This window comes from Saccopteryx leptura, chromosome 1 (assembly GCF_036850995.1).
Source record: "Saccopteryx leptura isolate mSacLep1 chromosome 1, mSacLep1_pri_phased_curated, whole genome shotgun sequence".
Lineage (NCBI taxonomy): Eukaryota > Metazoa > Chordata > Mammalia > Chiroptera > Emballonuridae > Saccopteryx > Saccopteryx leptura.
Window position 1 is genome coordinate 248,713,570 of NC_089503.1, and position 22,793 is coordinate 248,736,362.

The 22,793-nt window shown below is 44.7% G+C and overlaps 1 protein-coding gene and 1 non-coding gene across 4 annotated transcripts in view; one reads left to right on the top strand and one right to left on the bottom strand.

Moving 5' to 3' along the window:
* RFX2 (regulatory factor X2) overlaps nt 1-22,793 on the bottom strand; it is a 115,321-nt gene that overhangs the window by 55,096 nt on the left and 37,432 nt on the right. For all 3 annotated transcript variants that reach the window (XM_066344866.1, XM_066344847.1, XM_066344856.1), the window contains exons 2-3: nt 2,674-2,786; nt 173-262 (exon numbers count right to left, since the gene is read on the bottom strand). In XM_066344866.1, coding sequence (XP_066200963.1) covers nt 173-262; nt 2,674-2,778 — 195 coding nt within the window. In that variant the 5' untranslated portion in view covers nt 2,779-2,786. The remainder of the gene's footprint in view (nt 1-172; nt 263-2,673; nt 2,787-22,793) is intronic.
* On the top strand, nt 14,530-14,636 carry LOC136390182 (U6 spliceosomal RNA). The gene has a single exon (XR_010748617.1). It is a non-coding gene; the product is annotated as a U6 spliceosomal RNA (small nuclear RNA).

Sequence of the window (22,793 nt, forward strand, 5' to 3'; positions counted from 1 at the left end):
AAATAAATAAATAAATAATAAGACAAAAACATAGCTTCCACAGAACCTTCTGATAAGAAACTAAAGACATCAATGAAGAAGGAACAGCAATGACAAAAAAGAATGCATAATTCATAGAGGGGTCCAGATCACTAAGGGCTAATATGTCCCATGTGCCCTGTGCTGTGGTTACCTGCTGTGGCACCTGCTGGACTCTGGGGAGGGTGATTGGCTGCATTTGGGCCCCTTTGGAAGCTGAGCCTGCTGCCTGGACCAGCACCCTCTAAAGGAAGGAGAGAAAGACATTCAGATTTGTCAGAGGTTAGGTCTGAAAACAAACACAGATTACAACCAGAGCTACAGCTGTCTGGCCTGCTGTTGCTCTACTACCGGACACATAAAACTATGAAAATGTGAAGTATTAATGGACTCCAGAGTCAAGAGAGAAACAGGAGTGGTTTTTTTTTACATAAAGTGAGGGCTTTAGCAATCAATGACTTTGATTCTATGATTTTCCAATCATTGGTTTTGATGATTTTGTGCATTGCTTTCTAAACACAACTGTACAAAAATAACTCAACAGGGATCCGGACTCTGTGAGCTCACGATCAAAGACAAAAAGAACATAAATGAAGCAAAAATCAATGGGTGAATGGATATATACAATATGTCCATCCACACAATGAAATATTACTTGGCCACGAACACAAAAAGGAGTGCAGCGCTGACACTCTCTACAATGTGGATGAACCATAAAAACACGATGCTCAGTGAGAAGCCAGATACAAATGGCCACACAGTGTGTGATTACATTTATGTGAAATCTCTAGAACAGGCACATCCATCAACAGACATAGGAAGTGGGTTAGTAGTTGCCAAGGGCTGGGGAGGGGGATGCGGTTTCTTTGCAGGGCTGATGAGCATATGAAAAATGCCACTGATTTGTTCACTTTAAAACAGTGAATTTTATATTATGTGAACTTTACCTCTATTAAATAATAAAAACATTAAGGATTTACATTCATACTCTCTAAAGCTGAGCTGTCCAATATAGTGGCTACTAGCTGTGTAGCTGGATGGCTATTTCCATGTCATTTGATTTAAATAAACCATAAAATTCAGTACCACAGGTGCACCAGCCATACTTCCAGTGCTGAGTCATGTGGCTGGTGGCAGAACACGTATGCATGGTGGGAAGTTCTGCTGGTCAGCACAGGAGGGCTGAGAGGGGAAGCATGGCCAGGGCATGAGAAGGGAACTGAGCTACAAGAATTCCTCTTTCTGGCAAGGAACTGGTCAGGAAGACCGGGATGCTCATTGCTCAGGGAACGCATGCAGCTTGCCGGCAAGGCTGCTGGATAAAATGGAGTTCCCTGGATAGGCAGAGGGGAGGCTAAGCTTCTGCAGTAGACAGTGCATCTGGGAAGGGGAGGGGAAGGGCAGGAGGGTGGGGATGTTGCCATGGAGGCGGTGGAGTGGTTGGATGTAACTGTAACAGGGACAGGAGCCCAAGAACCTGGGAGGGACAAGGTGGTCATGGCAGGGCCCATTTCACCCACTCCCACACCCCGTCTGGCAACTACCAATCTGCTTTCTGTTCCTATGAGTTTAATGTGTGTTTTTTTGTGTGTGTATGTTTTTTACAGAGACAGAGAGAGAGAGAGAGAGAGAGAGAGAGAGAGAGGGACAGACAGGGACAGACAGACAGGAACGGAGAGATGAGAAGCATCAATCATTAGTTTATTGTTGCGCGTTGCGACACCTTAGTTGTTCATTGATTGCTTTCTCATATGTGCCTTGACCGCGGGCCTTCAGCAGACCAAGTAACCCCTTGCTCGAGCCAGCGACCTTGGGTCCAAGCTGGTGAGCTTTTTGCTCAAACCAGATGAGCCTGCGCTCAAGCTGGCGATCTCGGTGTCTCAAACCTGGGCCCTTCTGCATCCCAGTCCAGTGCTCTATCCACTGTGCCACCACCTGGTCAGGCTAATGTGTGTGTGGGGTTTTTTTGTTTCACATATGAGATCATATGCTACTTGTCTTTCTCTAACTTATCTCAGCATAATTCTATCTAGGTCTCTCCATGTTGTTGCAAATGGCACAATTTCATTCTTTTTTATGACTAATATTCCATTATATCTGTGTACCACATCATCTCTATCCAATCGTCCGTGGATAGATACCTAGCTTGCTTCTGTATCTTGGCTACTGTAAGTAATGCCACAGGAACATGGGAGTGCAGATGTCTTTTTGAGTTACTGCTTTGGTGTTGAGAGAGCCTTAATGTAGAAATTCTCTCTCCACAAATTTTAAGTGTATCTACTCTGCTGCTATATTCCATTTTGAACCAAATGCTGAGAATTTTCACTTATCTTTTGCCTTGCCCATAAAGTCTTTCTGTATAAAAGGGTCATTTCCAAGGTAGAAGAAAACTTCCCTTAAAACAGAAGAACAAACTAAGTCAGATTTGGGGGCAGGGCTTTCTTTATGAGTTTTTAGCATCTATTCCTTGGTGGAACCTTTTAAACAGTTAAAAAGCCAAATAATGTGACATGGGGGAGACAGAGAAGGTGTGGCTATTTCAACAGCCGCAGCCTTGAGGCTGAGAAGGCAATTCAGGAGAACACAGATTCCTCCCTGCTGATTCAGGTGCTTTTCCACACTGGCTGCACTGGTCTTCTCAGGCTGGTCTGTTACCTGTGGGGAGGCTGGCACTGGCTGGGCCACAGGCGCCTGGGTGGCCGCTGATGAACACAGAGCCACAGAAGTTGGCGAGTCCGCTGCACCCTCTGAACTCTGCATGCTCAGTTCTGAAAAGAGGCAGAGAGAGGGTGAGTGGCAGGGTTGCAGTCACAAAGCCCACAGAGGCAACTGCAAGCAAAGACAGGACAGGTGAGTGGGAATTCCCTATAGCCTTTCAGGATCAGAGCAGGAACTCGGCCAGGCTGGGTGAGGAACAAGGAACAGGCTGCACAATTGTTCCAAAGAAAGGGAGAGCGGAGGTGGGCAGGGGCTCTTCTTCCAAATGTCAAACCAAAGAGTAGGCCTGCAGGGGTTCCTCAGTGGCAGGCCAGGACAACTGCTTGTTCCTGTTCCAGGTTGATTAGGCTGAACTATTTTCAGGGCTCATGGAACTATTTATTCATTTACCTAGCAAGTCAAAAACTCTTGGTGGACGCCTTCTGCTTGGGGGACTTTCAAGTGCATTCTCCTAGGTTAGGGTCTCTCCCCCTCGGCACTATGATATTGGGGCCGGGTCACTCTTTGTGGGGTATCCTGGGCTCTGAGGGGTGTTGAGTAGCATCTCTGGCCCCAACCTGCTAAATGCCAGGACCACCCCATCTGAAAGTTGTGACAACCAAAAACATCTTCATACATTGCCCAATGTCCCCTGGTAGCAAAACTCCCCCCACTTGAGAACCACTGACCCAGGGAGACAGAGTGAGAGTAAAGAAACAGCTTCTCCTGGGCAAGATAAAAGCCCTCAGGAACTGCAGCAGTACGTCAAAACTGACTTCTGTACCTAGAGATCTCTGTCCATGAGAAAGCATGAGTGTTTCTTTGAGGCCAGGTGTATATATCTTTCAAATAGGTAGTTCTAAAATTCTCTACAAAAATACTTATTTAATATCAAAACAAAGTGGCAAACAATATAAAACCATTCTAGAAAATGCAGAAAATCAAACTGTCTTCACGTTTAAATAAACCACTGAATACCTTACATATTTGAGAAGCAGTGAAATATGCAAGCTTCATAGAGAGGAGGTGGCTTTGTGGTCAGGTACACCCATCCTTTTCCCTGTCCTGTCCTGTCCCTGGCTCTGAGCATGTCACCCCATGAGTAGAGTCACCTCACCCCTGCCTCATGGGGAGGCCTGAATGACAGAGCACATCACAGAGCCAGGACAAGAGGCAGATTAAGGTCGGTTGAGGCCCTGGGCACAGAAGAAAATATTGGGCCCCTTAAAAAAAAGAGACAAGGAAAATAAAAATACATGTTAACCATATTTTTAAATAAATAAAAAATATCATGTACTATTAATGTTTAAATTGCACATATAAAACCAAACAGTGTCATTAGAAAAAAATGTGAAGTTGGGGTTTTGCGGGGACCTTCAGAAGTCTGGGCCCAGGGCACGCGCCTGGTGCGCCCACCCTTAAATTCACCTCTGCCCAGGACATAGTGCTAGAACTTTTATATATGTTTCTCTATCATCCCAAGTGTTCCCACCTACAAGAATAAGTGTAAAACCTGACCAGGTGGTGAGGCAGTGGATAGAGCATTGGACTGAGACACAGAAGACCCAGGTTCAAAACCCTGAGGTTGCTGGCTTGAGTGTGGGATCATAGATATGATCCCATGGTCGTTGGCTTGAGCCCAAAGGTCACTGACTTGAAGCCCAAGGTCACTGGCTTGAGCCCAATGTCGCTGGCTTGAGCAAGGGGTCACTCACTCTGCTGTAGCACCCCCCCCCCCCCCATCAAGGCACATATGAGAAAGCAATCAATGAACAATTAAGGAGACTAAGGAGCCGCAATGAATTGATGCTTCTCATCTCTCTCCCTTCCTGGCTATCTCTCCCTATCTGTCCGTCTCTCTGACTCTCTGTTTCTGTCAAAAAAAAAAGAAAGAATGAGTGTGGAAAAAAAAATTTAAAAATCCTCTTTTTTAAATGCAAAGAAAAACTGATGATTAAATAATTTGCATAAGGAAGCATAAAGGGGTATGTGTGTCTTTAATTGAGTGTGTTTGTTTAACCCCATCATTATTGACAGCGACTATTTCATGACTTCCTCCAGTCCCCTCTCAAATGCCTCTGGTATTGTGAGAACCACTGAATGGATCTGCGGTCTCTGTGCATTTTTGTTTCCTATGAGCCTGACTCAGTTGTCACCACTAGATGTCCCCAAAGCCACATGGTGACCGGCACCTCTTACCTCCTTTGCCTGTTTCAGAGGAGACTGACTTTCCAGTCGTGTATTTCCTGGGTCTCCAACTCTCTCTACCTTTCTGAGAGAACTAACCTTTGGAATATTCTGTTGGAAACTGCTTAATCGAGGTCTCTTACTTATAGTTTTCCCTAACATTTAAACCAGTCATTTGCACACTATATACCATTAGAAGCCAAGAAGTGGGTAACTTCAGTAACATGGGTCGGAATTAAGTGGATTAGAACTCATTGTAAAAAGAATCCACTAGTGCCTGACCTGTGGTGGCACAGTGAATAAAAGTGTTGACCTGGAACGCTGAGGTCACCGGTCAAAACTCTGGGCTTGCCTAGTCAAGGCACATATGGGAGTTGATGCTTCCTGTTCCTCTCCCCACGTATCTCTCTCTCTCTCTCTCTCTCTCTCTCTCTCTCTCTTTCTCTCTCTCTCCTAAAATGAATAAATAAAAATATTAAAAAGGAAAGAATCCACTAGCAATAAAATGAGAAAGCTGACTTCACTGAGACCAGGTCTTCCACAGGCAGAAATAATTTTGCTCCAAACTCTCAGCCTTTTTGAAGCAAGGAGAGCTGTAACAGCATTGGGGATAGATAGTGAGTCTGTGCTTGGCTGGCTTACTGTGGCCAGAAAACACCTTTCAGAAAACAAATTATTCCATATCATGCAGAATTTTCATGCTAATACATTCCCTGGTTTAACACAGTATTTACCATGTACTGTCTGAGTTATTACGCTGTTCCGCTTACATTGTTTACAGCAGGGTCAGCAAAGGTTTTCTGTAAAGGACCAGAGACTTTTTGGTCATCCAGTCTCTGCTGCAACTACTGACACTGCCATAGTGGCACAACAGCAGCCTTTGTGGACATGTAAACAAATGAGCTTGGCTGTGTTCTAACAAAACTTTATTTCCAAAAACAGGCAACAGGTGATAGTTACTAGTGTTTGGTCCATATAATCCGGGTTTGCTAAAGTGATGTGGCTCCAGCAGGTGGTAGAAAAATTACACTGTTTGGATTCAAAGCCCTGTGGTCCACAGGCCCTCAATCTAGTGCATAGTTCTTGTGGCCACACCTCGCCAGCATGGGTAGACTGAAAGGGGCTGCAGGGGCGACTCAAATTGTTGGGGCTATGGAGCTGCTAACATGTAAAGACAAATTGGAATACAAACACTGGTCTGAATGACAATGGTGCTCTAAAGCTTATGAAGTCACATTGATTCACCAAACCCTGGAACCCCAGAAGCCAGGTACAGCCCTTAAAACTTAGTGTCTCTCCAAATTCACATCCACCTGGAATCTCAGAATATGACTTTATTTGGAAATAGTATCTTTGCAGATATAATCAAGGTAAGGATTGAGATGAGACCATGCTGGATTAGGGTGGGCACTAAATCCAAAGACAGTGTTCTTATAAGAGACAGAAAGGTCAGATGGTAACGAAGGCCACATGAAGACAGAGGCAGAAAATGGAGTGATGCAGCTACCAGCCAAGAGACAACAGGATTGCTGGGAGCCAGCAGAAGCTAGAAGAGGCAGGAAGGATTTTACCCTAAAGGGATCATGGCCCGGCCAACATTTTCTAGCCTCTGAAACATTAAAGGATAAATTTCTGTTGCTCAACCTACCCGGTTTCTGTTATCTTGAATGACAGCCCAGGCAACTCAAACGGGGGTCCATACAATGTGGAGCACAAAGGACAAGTAGGGACCAGACATACCACAAGATAATTTTGTGTAGTGCTTCAGTGCCATGCACAACCAAGGCAGTTGATACATACTGATCAAATGAATGAATATTTTAGTAACTGCTTAGTATTATATTTGATACTGAATTATACAAAATTAGCAATAGTGCCTCCGCTTTTTTTTTTTTTCTACAGAGACAGAGAGAGAGAGTCAGAGAGGGATAGACAGGGACAGACAGACAGGAACGGAGAGATGAGAAGCATCAATCATTAGTCTTTCGTTGCACGTTGAGACACCTTAGTTGTTCATTGATTGCTCCCTCGTATGTGCCTTGACCATGGGCCCTCAGCAGACCGAACAACCCATTTCTCGAGCCAGCGACCCTGGGTCCAAGCTGGTGAGCTTTGCTCAAACCAGATGAGCCCGCGCTCAAGCTGGCGACCTTGGGATCTCGAACCTGGGTCCTCCGCATCCCAGTTCGATGCTCTATCCACTGCGCCACCGTCTGGTCAGGCAGCAATAGCGCCTGACCTGTGATGGCACGGTGGATAAAGCATCAACCTAGAACACTGAGGTTGCTGGTTCAAGGCCCTGGGTTTGCCTGGTTAAGGCAAATATGGGAGTTGATGCTTCCTCCTCCTCCCCCCTTCATTCTCTCTCTCCTCCCTGCCCCGTCTCTCTTCTCTCTAAAATGAATGAATAGTCTTTTAAAAAAAATTTAAAAAAATTATCAATAGCATTTCAGACAGTGAGAATCTAGGATAGCACTTTATAAAACAGATAATAATACATGGGATTCATATTTTGAGAGACAGTACAGATGGAGAATATAAGTAAATTTGTAAAGATTTCAAACATTTTTAAATCTATCTGGTTATTTTAGGATATTTGGGGCTATTTTGGGAACTGTAGTAACCTTTTGAGACTGACTGCTTTACTCCTCCTGAACACATCCCTTGATACTAGTATTGGAGAGAAAGACTGCCATATACTGCGTGAGCTAGCTTGGCTGCTCTGATATATTAACCCACAATATACTTGTCTTCAAAGAGCATGAAATTCCTCCTTACCCATCTGAGATAACGTTGTAGGTTGTACATAAGCTGATCCAATTTTACAAAAATTAAGAAAAAACAACAACACCCCAGCTCCATTCATCAAAGGCTCTTAGCACAGCAAAATTTAAGATTTTTAAAATATGGTTTTTAAAAGGCAAGCAACAGAGCACTGGCTTTCAATAATGGTGGGGCAAAATGATTGGACTAACCTGCCTGCAGATAACAATGATAAAACCTGAGCAAAATATTTTTTTAAAAACAAAACTATTTTGGCCCTGGCCGGTTGGCTCAGTGGTAGAGCGTTGGCCTGGCGTGCGGAAGTCCCAGGTTCGATTCCCGGCCAGGGCACACAGGAGAAACGCCCATCTGCTTCTCCACCCCTCCCCCTCTCCTTCCTCTCTCTCTCTTCCCCTCCCGCAGCCAAGGCTCCATTGGAGCAAAAATGGCCCGGGCACTGGGGATGGCTCCATGGCTTCTGCCTCAGGCGCTAGAGTGGCTCTGGTCGCAACGGAGCAACACCCCGGATGGGCAGAGCATCGCCCCCTGGTGGGAGTGCTGGGTGGATCCCGGTCGGGCGCATGCAGGAGTCTGTCTGACTGCCTCCCCATTTCCAGCTTCAGAAAAAAAAAAAAAAAGCTATTTTGCTTGACCAGGAAGTGGGCGCAGTGGATGGAGTGTCGGCCTGGTATGCTGAGGACCCAGGTTTCAAACCCCGAGGTTGCAGGCATGAGCACGGGGTCACCAGCTTGAGTGTGGGATCATAGACATGACCCCATACTCGCTGGCTTGAGCCCAAAGGTCACTGGCTTGAAGCCCAAGGTCGCTGGCTTGAGCAAGGGATCACTGGCTCAGCTGGAGTGGCTATAATGATCAGATAAAATAGATTTCAAGACAAGGAATATTTCTATAGATAATGAGGGACATTTCATCATGATAAAATTATCAATTTATCAGGATGACATAATCATTATAGATGTACTTGCATCCAGTAAAACAGCTTCAAAATATATGAAGAGCCTGACCAGATGGTGGCACAGTGGATAGAGCACAGGAATGGGATGCAGAGGACCCAGGTTCGAAACCCCGAGGTCACCAGCTTATACACGGGTTCATCTGGCTTGAGTGAGGGCTCACTAGCTTGAGCATGGGGTCACTGGTTTGGGCATGGGATCATAGACATGACCCCATGGTCGCTGGCTTGAGCAAGGGGTCACTTGCTCTGCTGTAGCCCCCGGGTCAGGCACATATGAGAAAGCAATCAATGAACAACTAAGGAGACTAAGGAGCCACACGAAGAATTGATGCTTCTCATCTCTCTCCCTTCCGGTCTGTCTGTCCCTATTTCTCTCTCTCTCTCTCTCTCTCTCTCTCTCTCTCTCTCTCTCAAACACACACACACACATACACACACACACAAATACATGAAGAAAAAAATTAACAGAACTAAAAGAAAAATAAATAATCATGGTTTGAGATTTAAAACACCATTCCTTCAGCAATTTTGATAGAAACTAAAAAAAATATCACCAAGGATATAGATTATCTAACACTATGAACCACATTGATCTAAATGACATTTATCAAACACAGGAACCAAAGTGTACATTCTTTTCAAATGTACATGAAATATTCACTAAGTGGGTCATATTCTTGGTCATGAAGCCAACACATTTCTTTTTTAAAAATTAATTATTTTTAAATTCATACTACAAATCTTACAAAAATAAACATGATAATAAGAAATTATTATTAACAACTTTAGCCAACAAATTCAACAACTTAGAAAAATTAACAGGTAAAAAACCCCACAACACAAGATAAAAAAACTCCAGGCACAGACAGCTTCACTTGTGAATGCTATCAAACACCAAAAAAGGGATTAATACACAAATCATTTTATGAGGTCAGCAAAACACTGATACCAAAACTTGATAATTACAAGAAAAGTATTAGACCAATATCTGTCATAAACACTTTGTAAAAATCATGACAAAATAATAAATCTAATCCAGCAATATATATATATAACCAATATATCCTATACTTACACTGTCAATTAATTTTTGACATCAATGTCAAGACAATGCCACAGAGTAAGGAAAGTTGTTTAAATAAATGGTATACCCATACGGCAAGAAAATAACCCACCTCAATCCCTACTTCACACCCAGTAGAGGGATTCAGCCAGTTTGCACCCGTTTGGCAGAACCAACATCTAATTTTTTATTGAGTTCAGCTAACCAGTTGTGAAAATTGCACTTTTTTTTATAAATTTTTATTAATTTTAATGGGGTAACATCAATAAATCAGGGTATAAAATTACACTTGTAATCACGATTCTCTCTAAGGTGGTTCCTGGGCAGCCACCCAATGTGGAAACCACAAATTTACATTTCTTACTCTTTTTTAACGTTCATCTGCACAACAGCGTATTCTATTTTTGTTTTTGTTTTTTTTAAGTGAGAGGTGGGGAGGCAGAGACAGACTCTCGTATGTGCCAACCGGGATCCACTGGCAAGCCCCCTACCAGGCGATGCTCTGCTTGTCTGGGCTGCTGCTCTGTTGCTCGGCAACTGAGCTATTTTAGTGTCAGAGGCAAGGCCATGGAGCCATCATCAGCACCTGGAGCCAACTGGCTCCAACCAAGCCATGGCTGTGGAAAGGGAAGAGAGAGATATAGAGAGAAAGCAGAGGGGGAGGGGTGGAGAAGCAGATGGTCGCTTCTCCTGTGTGCTCTGACTGGGAATTGAACCTGAGACTTCCACATGCTGGGCCGATGCTCTAACGCTGAACCAACAGGCCAGGACTGCAACAGTGTATTCTAAGCGCCTGTAGTAATGTTCATTCTGTCCATAGGTGAAAAAAAATTGCAAGTGAGGATGCCAATCAAGAAGCAATATGGAAATATCTTAAATACAGTTTTGTTTTTTATGTCAGGTATTATTTAATATTTTTTCTTTAATATTTTAAAACTTGTTCTTATAATCTAGTTTTGTGTACCTCTTTTGTTGTTCTTAGTTAAGTATTCAATGCATGAAATAATAAACTATCTCCTGGTATATAGTTTTTTAATACTTAAAATGGTCATTAGGGCAGAGAACCAGTTGTTAAATTATTTGAATCCCACCATTGCTCACACCATACACAAAAATGATTTCAAACTGGAACACAGACTTACACAGAAAAGCTAAAACCATAAAACTTCTAAGAGAAAAATATAGGGGTATAGGCAAAGATTTCTTAGGATACAGGAAGTCATAAGTATGAAAGAAAAACTTGATAAAGTTGATTTCATCCAAATTTAAAACTTTTGCTCATTAAAAGACTTCACAAAGAACACAAATCAGTTAGCCAGTCTGGAAGAAAATATTTGCAGAACATATATCTGACAAAGAGCTTTTATCCATAATATATAAAAAACTCTATAATTCAACAATAAGAAGACAAACTATGGACAAAAGACTTGCACAGTAACTTTGCAAAGATATGCAGATACTCAAAATGTATATGAACTAGTGTGTAACACTGTTAGGTCACTAGAGAAATGCAAATTAAGACTACAACGAGATAACCACTAAATGCTTACTAGAATGGCTAAAATCTAACAACCAATGTTGTAAGCACATTAAGAAATTATAACTCTCACACACTTGTGGGAATGTAAAATGATACTCATATTGGAATAAAGGTTTGGCAGTTTTCTAGAAAGTTAAACCTAGCCTTTAACCTAGCATTCTTCTCCTAGGTGTTTATCCAAAATAATTAGAAATACACGTCTTCAAAAAAAAACTTGTATGAGCATGTTCATAGCAGTTTTATTCACAATTGCCAAAAAGTAGAAATAACCTAACCCAAATGTCCATCAGCAAGAGAATGGACCAGAAACTAGATTGTGGCAAGTTTAAAATGCATTTGGTAATTCTTAAAACAACCCCTAAAAAAGTACAAACAGATATAGCTAACAAGCAAAAAGGGGAATATTATTCATTAATACAAAGGACTGAATTCATATAAGTAACATACAGAATCATCATGCTGAATGACAGAAGCTGGACCCAAGGTACAGAGTGTAGAATAGAGTAAACTAATCTCGGGTTTAACACAAAATCAGAACATGTGGGACTGGATGACTGGGAAGGGACAAGAAGGAACTGCCCAGGGAGATGGAAGAACACGTTCTCTATGATGAGAGGGTGTGCATTACATGGAATATCCAAATATTAGATGCCAAGATTTGTGTATCTACTGTATGTAAACACTGACCTAAAAAACCCCCTGTAAACGTATAATAATGAAGTGGAGAAATGGTACAAGAAAGGGAGAAGGCTGATTACTGCAGAGATCAGTAATGGGGCTGGCTATACAGTTTTCAATAACCTGAATGTTGACTTTGTTAATGTTTGGAATTTCCATTATAAAATGTTAAAAAAATAAACAAACAACACACCAATCCAGCTATTAGCTTTCAGCCCACAAGAATAAGTGCAAGCATGTTGTATTGCTGGTTTGCTATGCTAGCAGCCCCTGAAGAGCAGTAGTTCTAGCAGTCCTTCTGGAATGTGTGAGGCTGGATCTAAGTGACTTCTCTACCTGGTAGAATAGGGAGCTTCAGGGGAAGGGAAGTGACCAGCCCCAGGACAAGGGCACCAAGTGGCCATATCCATCCTCAAGTATGGGAATCCCCCTTTTCCTGCTTAGCTGGGTTAGGTTCCGTGAAAAATCACCCTAGAAGCCATCTCATAGGTATGAATGCAAGTCTGTGCTTCTGCTCTGAACTTGAACTTGTTATTGAAACTGACCCATTCATTCAGTTTCTGTCTCTGTCACAATCTTTTGTCCTCTCCCCTGTTTTTCTTCCCAAAGCAGGGACCCAAGCATTCTTTCTCTGACTCCCTTCATCTGTGGCCCCTTTAGACTAGGGTCCAGAGGCCTCAGGATTGCCAATGCAAAGGAGAGAGGCCTTGAACACAACCTGGCCAAGTTGGCCCAAAGCTCCTGGTGGCTCAGAAATACACCTGGTGTGTTGTTTCTAAGTCAAGTTCTTTTTATTTGTCATCTGGTCCAAGATAAGGGCAGACTGGAAAATAAGTGGGAAAGCGCAGTGTCATTGCTGCACCTCCCCCTCCTGGGCAGGTACCAGTGTAGAAGGCACATCTGAATTTCCGGTGTCACTGCCAAGCACACCCACCAGTTAGGATACTCCTGAGGTTCCTGGGTATATGTGAGACGGTATAGCAGACCTATAGTCAGCAGCCCTGGGTTGCGGCCTCAGTGAATGAATCTGCCTGGGCACAAAGGGAAGAGACTTCTGTTTACAGGAAATACTCTGGTTACCTAGTAACCAGTAATGACAGGAAAGGAAATACAGGAAATGCTGAGGGCAATTTCTGGGCCCATTCCTGGCCTGACACTGACTCACCAGGCCCTGAAGCAATCTCCTTTCATTGCTGTTCTTCCATATGCCAAGCAGAGGTCTGACTGATATTTAGAAATATTGATCATCTTTGGGTAATTAGGGAATATACACAAACGTTTTTTAGTTCCCTTCTTTCTGATTGGCTAATTAACTTCCGCTGTAGGGAGACACAAAGTCTAACTTTTTTTGTTGTTGTTGTTATTTTTCTGAAGCTGGAAACGAACGGGGAGACAGTCAGACTCCCGCATGCGCCAGACCCGGATCCACCCGGCACGCCCACCAGGGGGCAATGCTCTGCCCATCTGGGGCATTGCTCTGTTGTGACCAGAGCCACTCTAGCACCTGGGGCAGAGGCCAAGGAGCCATCCCCAGCGCCCGGGCCATCTTTTGCTCCAATGGAGCCTTGGCTGCGGGAGGGGAAGAGAGAGACAGAGAGGAAGGAGAGGGGGAGGGGTGGAGAAGCAGATGGGCGCTTCTCCTATGTGCCCTGGCCGGGAATCGAACCCGGGACTCCTGCACGCCAGGCTGACGCTCTACCACTGAGCCAACCGGCCAGGGCCAAAGTCTAACTTTTGCTTTGGGGAGAGACACAGGTCTCCTCAGCCCATCAGTTCATGCTCTCCTGGTACTTGGTGGCATCTGGATGGCACTGGGGTTCATTTTCCCCAAGAAAGCAATTAATTTCTGCTTTGAACAAGAAGCAACAAGTCCAGAAGACTCCCAAGTCTTCTTTCAAAGACAGGCTTCTGCCTGATGCTTATACAGACATTCTAGTGTTATTATAGTGACCAGAAAAGTCAGGTCCATTCTTTCTCTTGGACCCCCTTCAATTTGAGGCAAGGTCTAAGGAGCAAGTGATGTGTGGTTAGGTTCTGTATTAACTGTCCTTGATTGCATGAAGCCCCTTGTCCAGCCCTCACCATAGCCCCGCTCAGCTGCAGGCAGTGAGAGGAAACTCACACGTTTGAGGATGCTTTTACAGTCCATGATGGTAGAAACCATGTCCTTTCTTACACTTGGATCACTCCCAATGTACCCAGTGGTCTCAGGCTCAGCACTGCTGACATCCTCTGTCCTGGGCAGTGTGGGGTGCTGAGAGGCATCCCTGGCCTCTGGGAGAATCCCCACCCCTACCCTGAGTCTCTACAGTGCCGAATGTCACCTGGAGGGGGACAGGATAGCACCGAATAAGAACCACTATTTTTGGGGGGTGGGGGGGAGGCAGGGAGAGACAGAGACAGAAACTTTGAGATGTTCCTGTATGTGCCCTGACCGTGAATTGAACTGGCAACCTCTGTATTTCTGTAAGATGCTTCAATCAACCAAACTATCCGGCCAGGGGTGAGAACCACTACTCTAAATGAATGTGAGATGTCTGAGGAATGAGCTGGATAAATGGCCCTTGAGTGAAATGAATTTGTTGACAGGTTAAGAATAACAAAGAGGTGCTCGCTTCGGCAGCACATATACTAAAATTGGAACGATACAGAGAAGATTAGCATGGCCCCTGCGCAAGGATGACATGCAAATTCGTGAAGTGTTCCATATTTAAAAAAAAAAAAAAAAAAGAATAACAAAGAGGGGACTCTACTGACCTAGACACAAAATTGTTACAATTCTGCCAGACAAGGAATGTGGAATTAGAGGGCAAAAACAAGGGACCCTGTAAAGGCTTCCCACTATTTCCAAGAATATCAAATTCCAACTCCCAAAAAGCTGTGGTCCAGTAGTTCTTTGCCTAAACCTTTTGGGCACCCTGTCATTTCTTCAACAACTCATAAAATTTTTCTTTTTGCAGCAGGGGACTTTGAAGGATCAGGGCTAGCCCTGAGTTCCTCTGAAATATTTAATAAAATATCTGCAGAGTTCAAATTCCTTTTCTTTTTTTTTTTTTTTTGTATTTTTCTGAAGCTAGAAACGGGGAGAGACAGTCAGACAGACTCCCGCATGCGCCCGACCGGGATCCACCCGGCATGCCCACCAAGGGCAATGCTCTGCCCCTCTGGGGCGTCGCTCTGCCGCGACCAGAGCCACTCTAGCGCCTGGGGCAGAGGCCAAGGAGCCATCCCCAGCGCCTGGGCCATCTTTGCTCCAATGGAGCCTTAGCTGCGGGAGGGGAAGAGAGAGACAGAGAGGAAGGGGAGGGGGTGGAGAAGCAAATGGGCGCTTCTCCTATGTGCCCTGGCCGGGAATTGAACCCGGGTCCCCCACACGCCAGGCCGACGCTCTACCGCTGAGCCAACCGGCCAGCGCCCAAATTCCTTTTTCTTTGGTAAGAATTGGGCATCTGTTCCTGTTTTCTTCTCAGGAGCCAAACTTTCCCTTTTTCTCCAGCAGAGGATCAGGCCCAAGTCCTGGAAACTGGCTGTCTATCTGAAAGGTTCAAGGCAGGAGGCAGCCAGATCCCAGTTGGCCCCTTAAGTCACAGGCTGTCATCCTTAGTCACATGGGACAGCAGCCTTTCCTCTTGTCCTAATGAGAGCACTCTCTTACTTCCCTCTTAGAGAGACATATTTGACTACTAATTTAAATATGGTCTGATTACCAAGCTAAGGCCTGATTACCTTGTCTGGGATATGATCTGATTTTGGTTGCAAGTGACAATGCCATGGATAGATTCAGGGAAAATATCTTCACTGACATTTTCACCCAACAAATGTTTTAGGCAGGCTCCTGATACCAGCTCTTATTAGTAAAAACTTAAAAACCACAAGATTTGTAGTCCATAAAATAAAAATTCTCCCCAGTTTGGGAGCTGGGTGCCCAAACGTTTAATTCAGAGGGAATGGGAATTGGACGCTGAATGGTAGACCAGCTGTCAGCCACTCTTTTGTGCTGGGAGCGGACAAGAAAAGTGTCACACACTCAAACATGTACACACAAACCATACATGTGTGTACACATGCTCACACCCACACATACATGTCCATACATGCACTCACATACTGCACACAAACACATGTGTGCATACACACATATATGTACATAGACAATGCACACATACACATGCATATATACACAAAATGGGTACACATACAGGTACATACACACATGTATACAAACATACAAATACACATGTACACACAAACATATACACGTGCACATACAGAAACCATACATATACACAAACACATATACAAAACACACATGTATGTACACACACGCACAACAGAAGCTAATGCAAGAAAAATGGCCCAAACCACTCAAAAGACCCTGTTGCCATGTTTTTACTCTAGACATTTTTCTATTAAATTGAAAGTTAACTAGTCCCAATAGGGGAAAATCAATGGTTCCTATAGTGAAAAGGTGGCGGACCTATGTTTACATATTTGTATGTGTGCATTTTAGAGAAAACTTCAGAATACATGTTTTTCTCCATAGAGAACTTCCTCATCTTGGGAATCAGCTCTGAAATGGTAACCCTGTTATCTACTTTATGGTACAGCCTCTTTCCCCCAGCTCTCAGCCCTGTACCCCACTGCACAAGCCCCCGTGTCCTTTGCCACTTCCCCTCAGCACATGTCCCTCCATCTGCCCAGATCCTGACCCCAACATTTCCACTCCTCTCTTCCCAGCACCCTCAGTTCCCATCATGCATTGTCCATGCTGGCTTTCCTGCTACAATGGCAGAGTGGAGGGGCTGTGACAGACACTGACAGAGCCTATCTGTACTGCTCACAAAAATTAGGGGATATTTCTAAATAAATATGAAGCAATAAAACAACCCCTAACTTTTGTGAGCAGTATATTAATCTCTGGTCCTTCCCAAACCTCTGACCCAGGTGTGGGCGTGTGTCCCAGAGCTTCCATCTCAACAGAAAACCTGCTGACCAGGCTGCCCTCTGCCTTTTGCTCAGGCCCCATTCTTGTAGTTCACAGCAAGTTCCATCATGCTATCTCAGAGTCACATCTACTGCCACCATGACACCATGCCTTAGTTCCTTTGCTGGCCCAGATCTGGGGATAGAGCTTGTTCTGTTTTGACATCTTTGTCTCCCTCTCACACTCGTCCCTCCATGCTTACGACAACAGCCCCATGGTTCATTCCAACTGAGGTTGTAGTGGCCAGTTTCCAGGCTCATCTGAACTTGACCTCCCCAAAGTGTTTGGTGTTGCTCCTTGAGATTCTGTTCTCTTGTCTGGTCTCTTCTTCCCTCTGAGGAAGCCTTCTCAGACCCCTACCCTGGCTCTTCTTTGTCCCACACCTCACACTAAGTCCTCCCCTCCCCCTACTCTGTCAACCTGCACCACAACTTCCAACACCAACACTTGCCCAGCTCCAGGTTCCACTTCCACTTGCCTTCCAGACATGAAGGGTGCTACAACAAATCCGAAAGGGAACTTCTTTCTCCCAGACTTGTCACTTCTTCTGCATTTCCTCAGCCATTGGGCTGTAAGTCATTGGGCACCTCCTTTGGCCTCAGGGCCACATCTACTGGTTACCCTGCCCTGCTGTCTCCACTAGGTACCACCTCTCCTGCCTTGTCACACACCTAGAAGTCTGGATCTGCCTCCAGAGTGGATGCATATTCTAAATCCATAGCTACACCAAGATGGAGATCCGAGATATTCTGAGGTCAAGGGTCTGTGACCTTTGAGAAGGTTGAGTGCCATGCCCTAAATAGTTCCAGGTATGCCTTTCACATTACGGGACAGTGCAGCCTATTCTGGGTGGTCCAGACCTTCTGACCTGAAGACTGTCGACACCTAGCCAGCCTGAGAGTGCTGCTCTGTGGAGTGCTTCAAAAAAGGGACAACTGGTTCTCTTCCTATTTCCCATCCTCCACTAGATCTTAGTTCCACCAGGGAAAAGACATAACAGCTTAAATAAGAAACTCGACTTCTGCCTGACCTGTGGTGGCACAGTGGATAAAGTGTCGACCTGGGAATGCTGAGGTCGCTGGTTCAGAACCCTGGGCTTGCCTGGTCAAGGCACATATGGGAGTTGATTCTTTCTGCTCCTCCTCCTTATCTCTCTCTCTCTCTCTAAAAAAAACTAAATAAAGTTAAAAAAAAGAAAAAAAAAAAAGAAATTCGACTTCTGAACACATGCTGAGATGGGAGGAAGACAGGCAACATGGATTTCAGGCTCAGGCACAACCAAGTTCAAATCTCAGTTCCATTACTTGATGTGGCCTCAGTTTCTCCATCTGCAAAAGGGGTGGGGAGGATGAGTGAAATGTACTGGACATGCCACCTCAAGCCCAGGCCCCAGCCAGTGCTCCATAAATAAATATAATTGAACCCCAAACAATAAATACAGTTTGAACTGTGTGGATCCACTTATTTGAGGATTTTTTTCAATAAATGTACTGGGAAATTTTTTTGGAGTTTGCAACCATTTGAACTTCTTAGGCAGATCACCCCTATAATTTTCTTAGTAATATTTTATTTTCTCTAGCTCACTTTATTGTAAGAATACAGTATATAACACATAGAAAAGCAATTTTCAACTAGTATGCCACAAAATATTTTTTAAATATGAATACCTGTTTAGTTAAGGGTACTGACCTCTTTTCCCTTAGACCAAGGGTCTCAAACTCGCGGCCCACGGGCCGCATGCGGCCTGCCGAACAATTTTGTGCAGCCCGCAGACTAATCCACGAAGTTCAAAATATTTTGGATAAAATTAAGTAAGCCTAGGGGCCTACTTGTATTTTTCATTTCTCTAGCATCCTAGCTAGATATTAGCTTAGTTAACAGCAGTTGTGATGCGAACTACAGTTTCTGGTCGTTTTGTGACACTGAGTAAACTGCATGTACGATTGTGCTTGTTGTACTGATTTTTTTTTGTTTTCAACTGCAGTGAGAAAAGTGTTGCGTAACAGTTGCCTTTTGTAGACCTAGTGCAGCCCGCCGAACGGCTTTGATCTTGCTCTACGGCCCACATGCTGAGTTGAGTTTGAGACCCCTGCCTTAGACTGTCATATAATAAGACAGCAGACAACATAAGAATAGCCATTGGTGTGAATGAATCAAAATTATGTCTATTTTTTTTCAGATTGTTAAAATACATAGTTGTTGTTTTTTTTGGGGGGGGGGGTTTTGTTTGTTTGTTTTTTTACAGAGACAGAGAGAGAGTCAGAGAGAGGGATAGATAGGGACAGACAGACAGGAACGGAGAAATAAGAAGCATCAACCATTAGTTTTTCGTTGTGCATTGCAACACCTTAGTTGTTCATTGATTGCTTTCTCATATGTGCCTTGACCGCAGGCCTTCAGCAGACTGAGTAACCCCTTGCTCGAGCCAGCGACCTTGGGTCCAAGCTGGTGAGCTTTTTGCTCAAACCAGATGAGCCCTCGCTCAAGCTGGCGACCTCAGGGTCTCAAACCTGGGTCTTCCACATCCCAGTCCGATGCTCTATCCACTGCGCCACTGTCCGGTCAGGCAAAAATACATAGTTTTTGGTGTGCTGCAGAATTGTAGTAATTAGTTTATGTTTTCTATGAGATGAAAAAGGTTGATAGTCGCTGACATAGAACATATGAAATGTGTTACTCAGATGTTTACGTTATTTGTTAGGCTCCCAGTCCACAGTAGGCTATTAGTCCTTAAGTTTTAGGGAAGTCAAAATTATGTGTGGATTTTCACCCCCACATTGTTCAAGGGTCACCTGTATGACAAAGTAAAAAGGGTCAAGGACCCCAAAGACAATCACAGGACGACAGTGGCAGTGATCACCTCAGCACTGATTGTGTGCAAACTCTGTGCTAAATAAGTTACACGAGTGTTCTTCCTTAGTTCTGAGGAAGCTATTCCATTATCACCCCATTTAAAAAACAACAGATGGGCCCTGGCCAGTTGGCTCAGTGGTAGAGCATAGGTCATGTGTGAATGTCCCGGGTTCGATTCCTGGTCAGGGCACACAGGAGGCACGACCAGCTGCTTCTCCACCCTTCCCCCTCTCCTTTCTCTTTCTTTCTCTTCTCCTACCGTAGCCATGGCTCAGTTGGAGCAAGTTGGCCCTGGGCACTGAGGATAGCTCCAAGGCCTTGCCTCAGGGGCTAAAATAGCTCGGTTGCCGAACAATGGCAAAACAGCCTCAGATGAGCAGAGTATCGCCCAGTAGGGGGCTTATCAGGTGGATCCTGGTTGGAACACGTGTGGGAGTCTGTCTCTCTGCCTCCTCACTTCTCACTTAAGGGGGGGGGGGGGAAGACAGATAGGCCGAGGCTCAGAGAAGTCGAGCAATAGGCCGAAGCCCATACATATAGCATGAAGGGGCAGTGCTAAATCTGTACCAGGACTTCCTCCTTTAACAGAAGGAGGGCACAAGTTTGTAAAAAAAACCCATATCTTCTGCTGTCTGTACTACACAGAGCCGTATCCTTCCCAGATAAACTGCTCCTCGACCCTATGGCAAAAATAACTCAAAAACAATAGCAGGAGGAGTTTGGTGTTTTGCTTGAAGACGCTCCCATGTATAAGACGCACCTTAATTTTGGGGCCTGAAATTTGGAAAAAAAATGTATTATATAAAGTTACTGAACTCAAGTTTTATTCATCATAAAATTCATACAACTCTTCATCACTGTGTGAAAAAAGCGAGAAATGCAAGTAAAAAAAATCTACAACCACTGTACAAGACACATCCAGTTTTTAGACCCCAAATTTTTTGGGAAAGGGTGCGTCTTATACATGGGGAAATATGGTATGTTACTGGAGCTCTGAATGGACTGACAGGACTCACTGAATGAGTTACATGAACCCGGTGGGACCGGCACATGTCCCTGCCCTGTCTGGTTCTGGTTAGGAAACAACTTCTATTCATTCTTGTAACTGGAGGGAACTTGTAAAACACAACCCTAACAATCACTGTCCCATTTTTTGCCACAGGAGTTGCCCACAAAGTGTGTGGTATTTTAGAATGATAACATCTTATACTGAACCCTTGACCAATGGGCACATTCAAAACCTCTTTTACTCCCACCCCTGGAAACCAATGCCAATTGTTTTCTATGTCTCTCTGTCCTCTTTAAACCTCATGAGTACATGTTCCCTCTCCACACAGGCACATGTGTTTCCTGCGGCTCTCCCCTTTGCTCTGTATACAGGTTCACTGCCACTCAATGGAGAAAGCCAGGCTTCCTCTGATTTCTGACTGTTTAATTACAATGGCTATCCAACCCCCTTGGGTCCCCGCATTTCAATCCAAATAGAATCCAATGTACCAGGCATGGAGCCCAGGCCTGTGGGACTGGAGTGTGGACCATTATGCTGTGCTATCTCCACCTTCATGTCTATGTCTTTGCAGAATCAGGAGTGACCAGTGTGGCGCCAGTGGTCCAGACCTGGAGTGTGACAAGGCAGGTGGCAGTCATTCTGGCACGAAGAGCTAATGGAGGCGGGACAGGTGTCCCTGCTAGTACCAGCAGCTACAAGAGAGCCTGCCAGGATGAGACTGACATGACGCCATGGAGCAGGGCCAAGGCCAGGCTGGAGAGCACTCTGTTCCTCAAAGTCTACCTGCCTGTTACATCTAAGAACAGAAGGGCTGCTCAGTTGACAAGGGGGGTAAGGAAACCCACCAGTGGTTTCACAGTGGACCAAAGCATGTCAGTGAGCAATGATTAAAGCCCTCTATCAAATCACTTCATTATTCACTGCAGGTTTTCTGGCCTCAGCACTGTGGATATTGGGCAGGAACATAGTTGTGGAGCCATCCTGGGCACTTCTGGGAGCTGAGCAGCATCCTTGGTCTCTACCACTTGATGCCAGGAACACCAATTGCCCGGCTGTATCAAGCACAGATGTCTTGAGACATTGCCCAATATCCATGGGGGGCAAAGTCAGTGGGGCTGAGACATATTGCTCTGCCTTTTCTGTGGCTACTCATAAATTCTAACCTGCATTTTAACACAATCTCCAGATCTGAATCATATTCAAGTTTAAGAAGCATGGCTCTAACCCAGGGTTTCTCAGCCTTGACAATACAGACTTTGGGGCTGGATCATTCTCTATGGGGCCATAGTGGGCACTGTTGACCAGTATCCCTGGCCCCCAATCACTCAGATGCCAGGAGTACCTTCTCTCCCTCAGTCATGACAACCACAAATGTCTCCACATATTGCCCAACAGTGTTCCCTGGTGGGCAAGACCATCCTCACTACACAGCCTCACTACACACAGCATTTCCAATTAGCCAAACCCATTCTTCTTGCTTGGTGCCCTCGATTCTGCTTCCTATCACACAGCTATTCACACATTTGGCTTTGGGACCAGCCAGGCTTCCTTGAGAAAACCAAGTCTGGGTCTTAGTCACCTTTGTGACCACTTCCTGGATCCCTTTCTCCACTTCTGGTTCCTAGCATGTTCCCCATAATGATCCTCCAGAAATATTTTGAAGTGAATGGGGGTATGGGGTTCCTGCTGCTCAGGGCTGTCCAACTACACCATCCACACAGGGCCAAACAATGGCCTTCACCTTCATCCAGCTAGGGGTCCAGGTTCTGGGGTGGAGTTTCATTGGTATCCTGCTTTTTAGATTATACCTTGTCTTCTTAACAGCCTTTCTTTCTGCTCACTTGCACCCTGGTTTCTATCTCTTTTTTTCTCCCTTCTGAACACTTTCCAGCAGGTGGGGAATGCATGAGGCCAGTGAAAATATGGACAACCTAGAGGCTGCCTTAATGCATCTCCTCCTATTCCACCTCTCAAGTCTTCAGAGGGGCCCAGACAGCCAAGGGTAGAGGAGGAGCAAGACAGGAC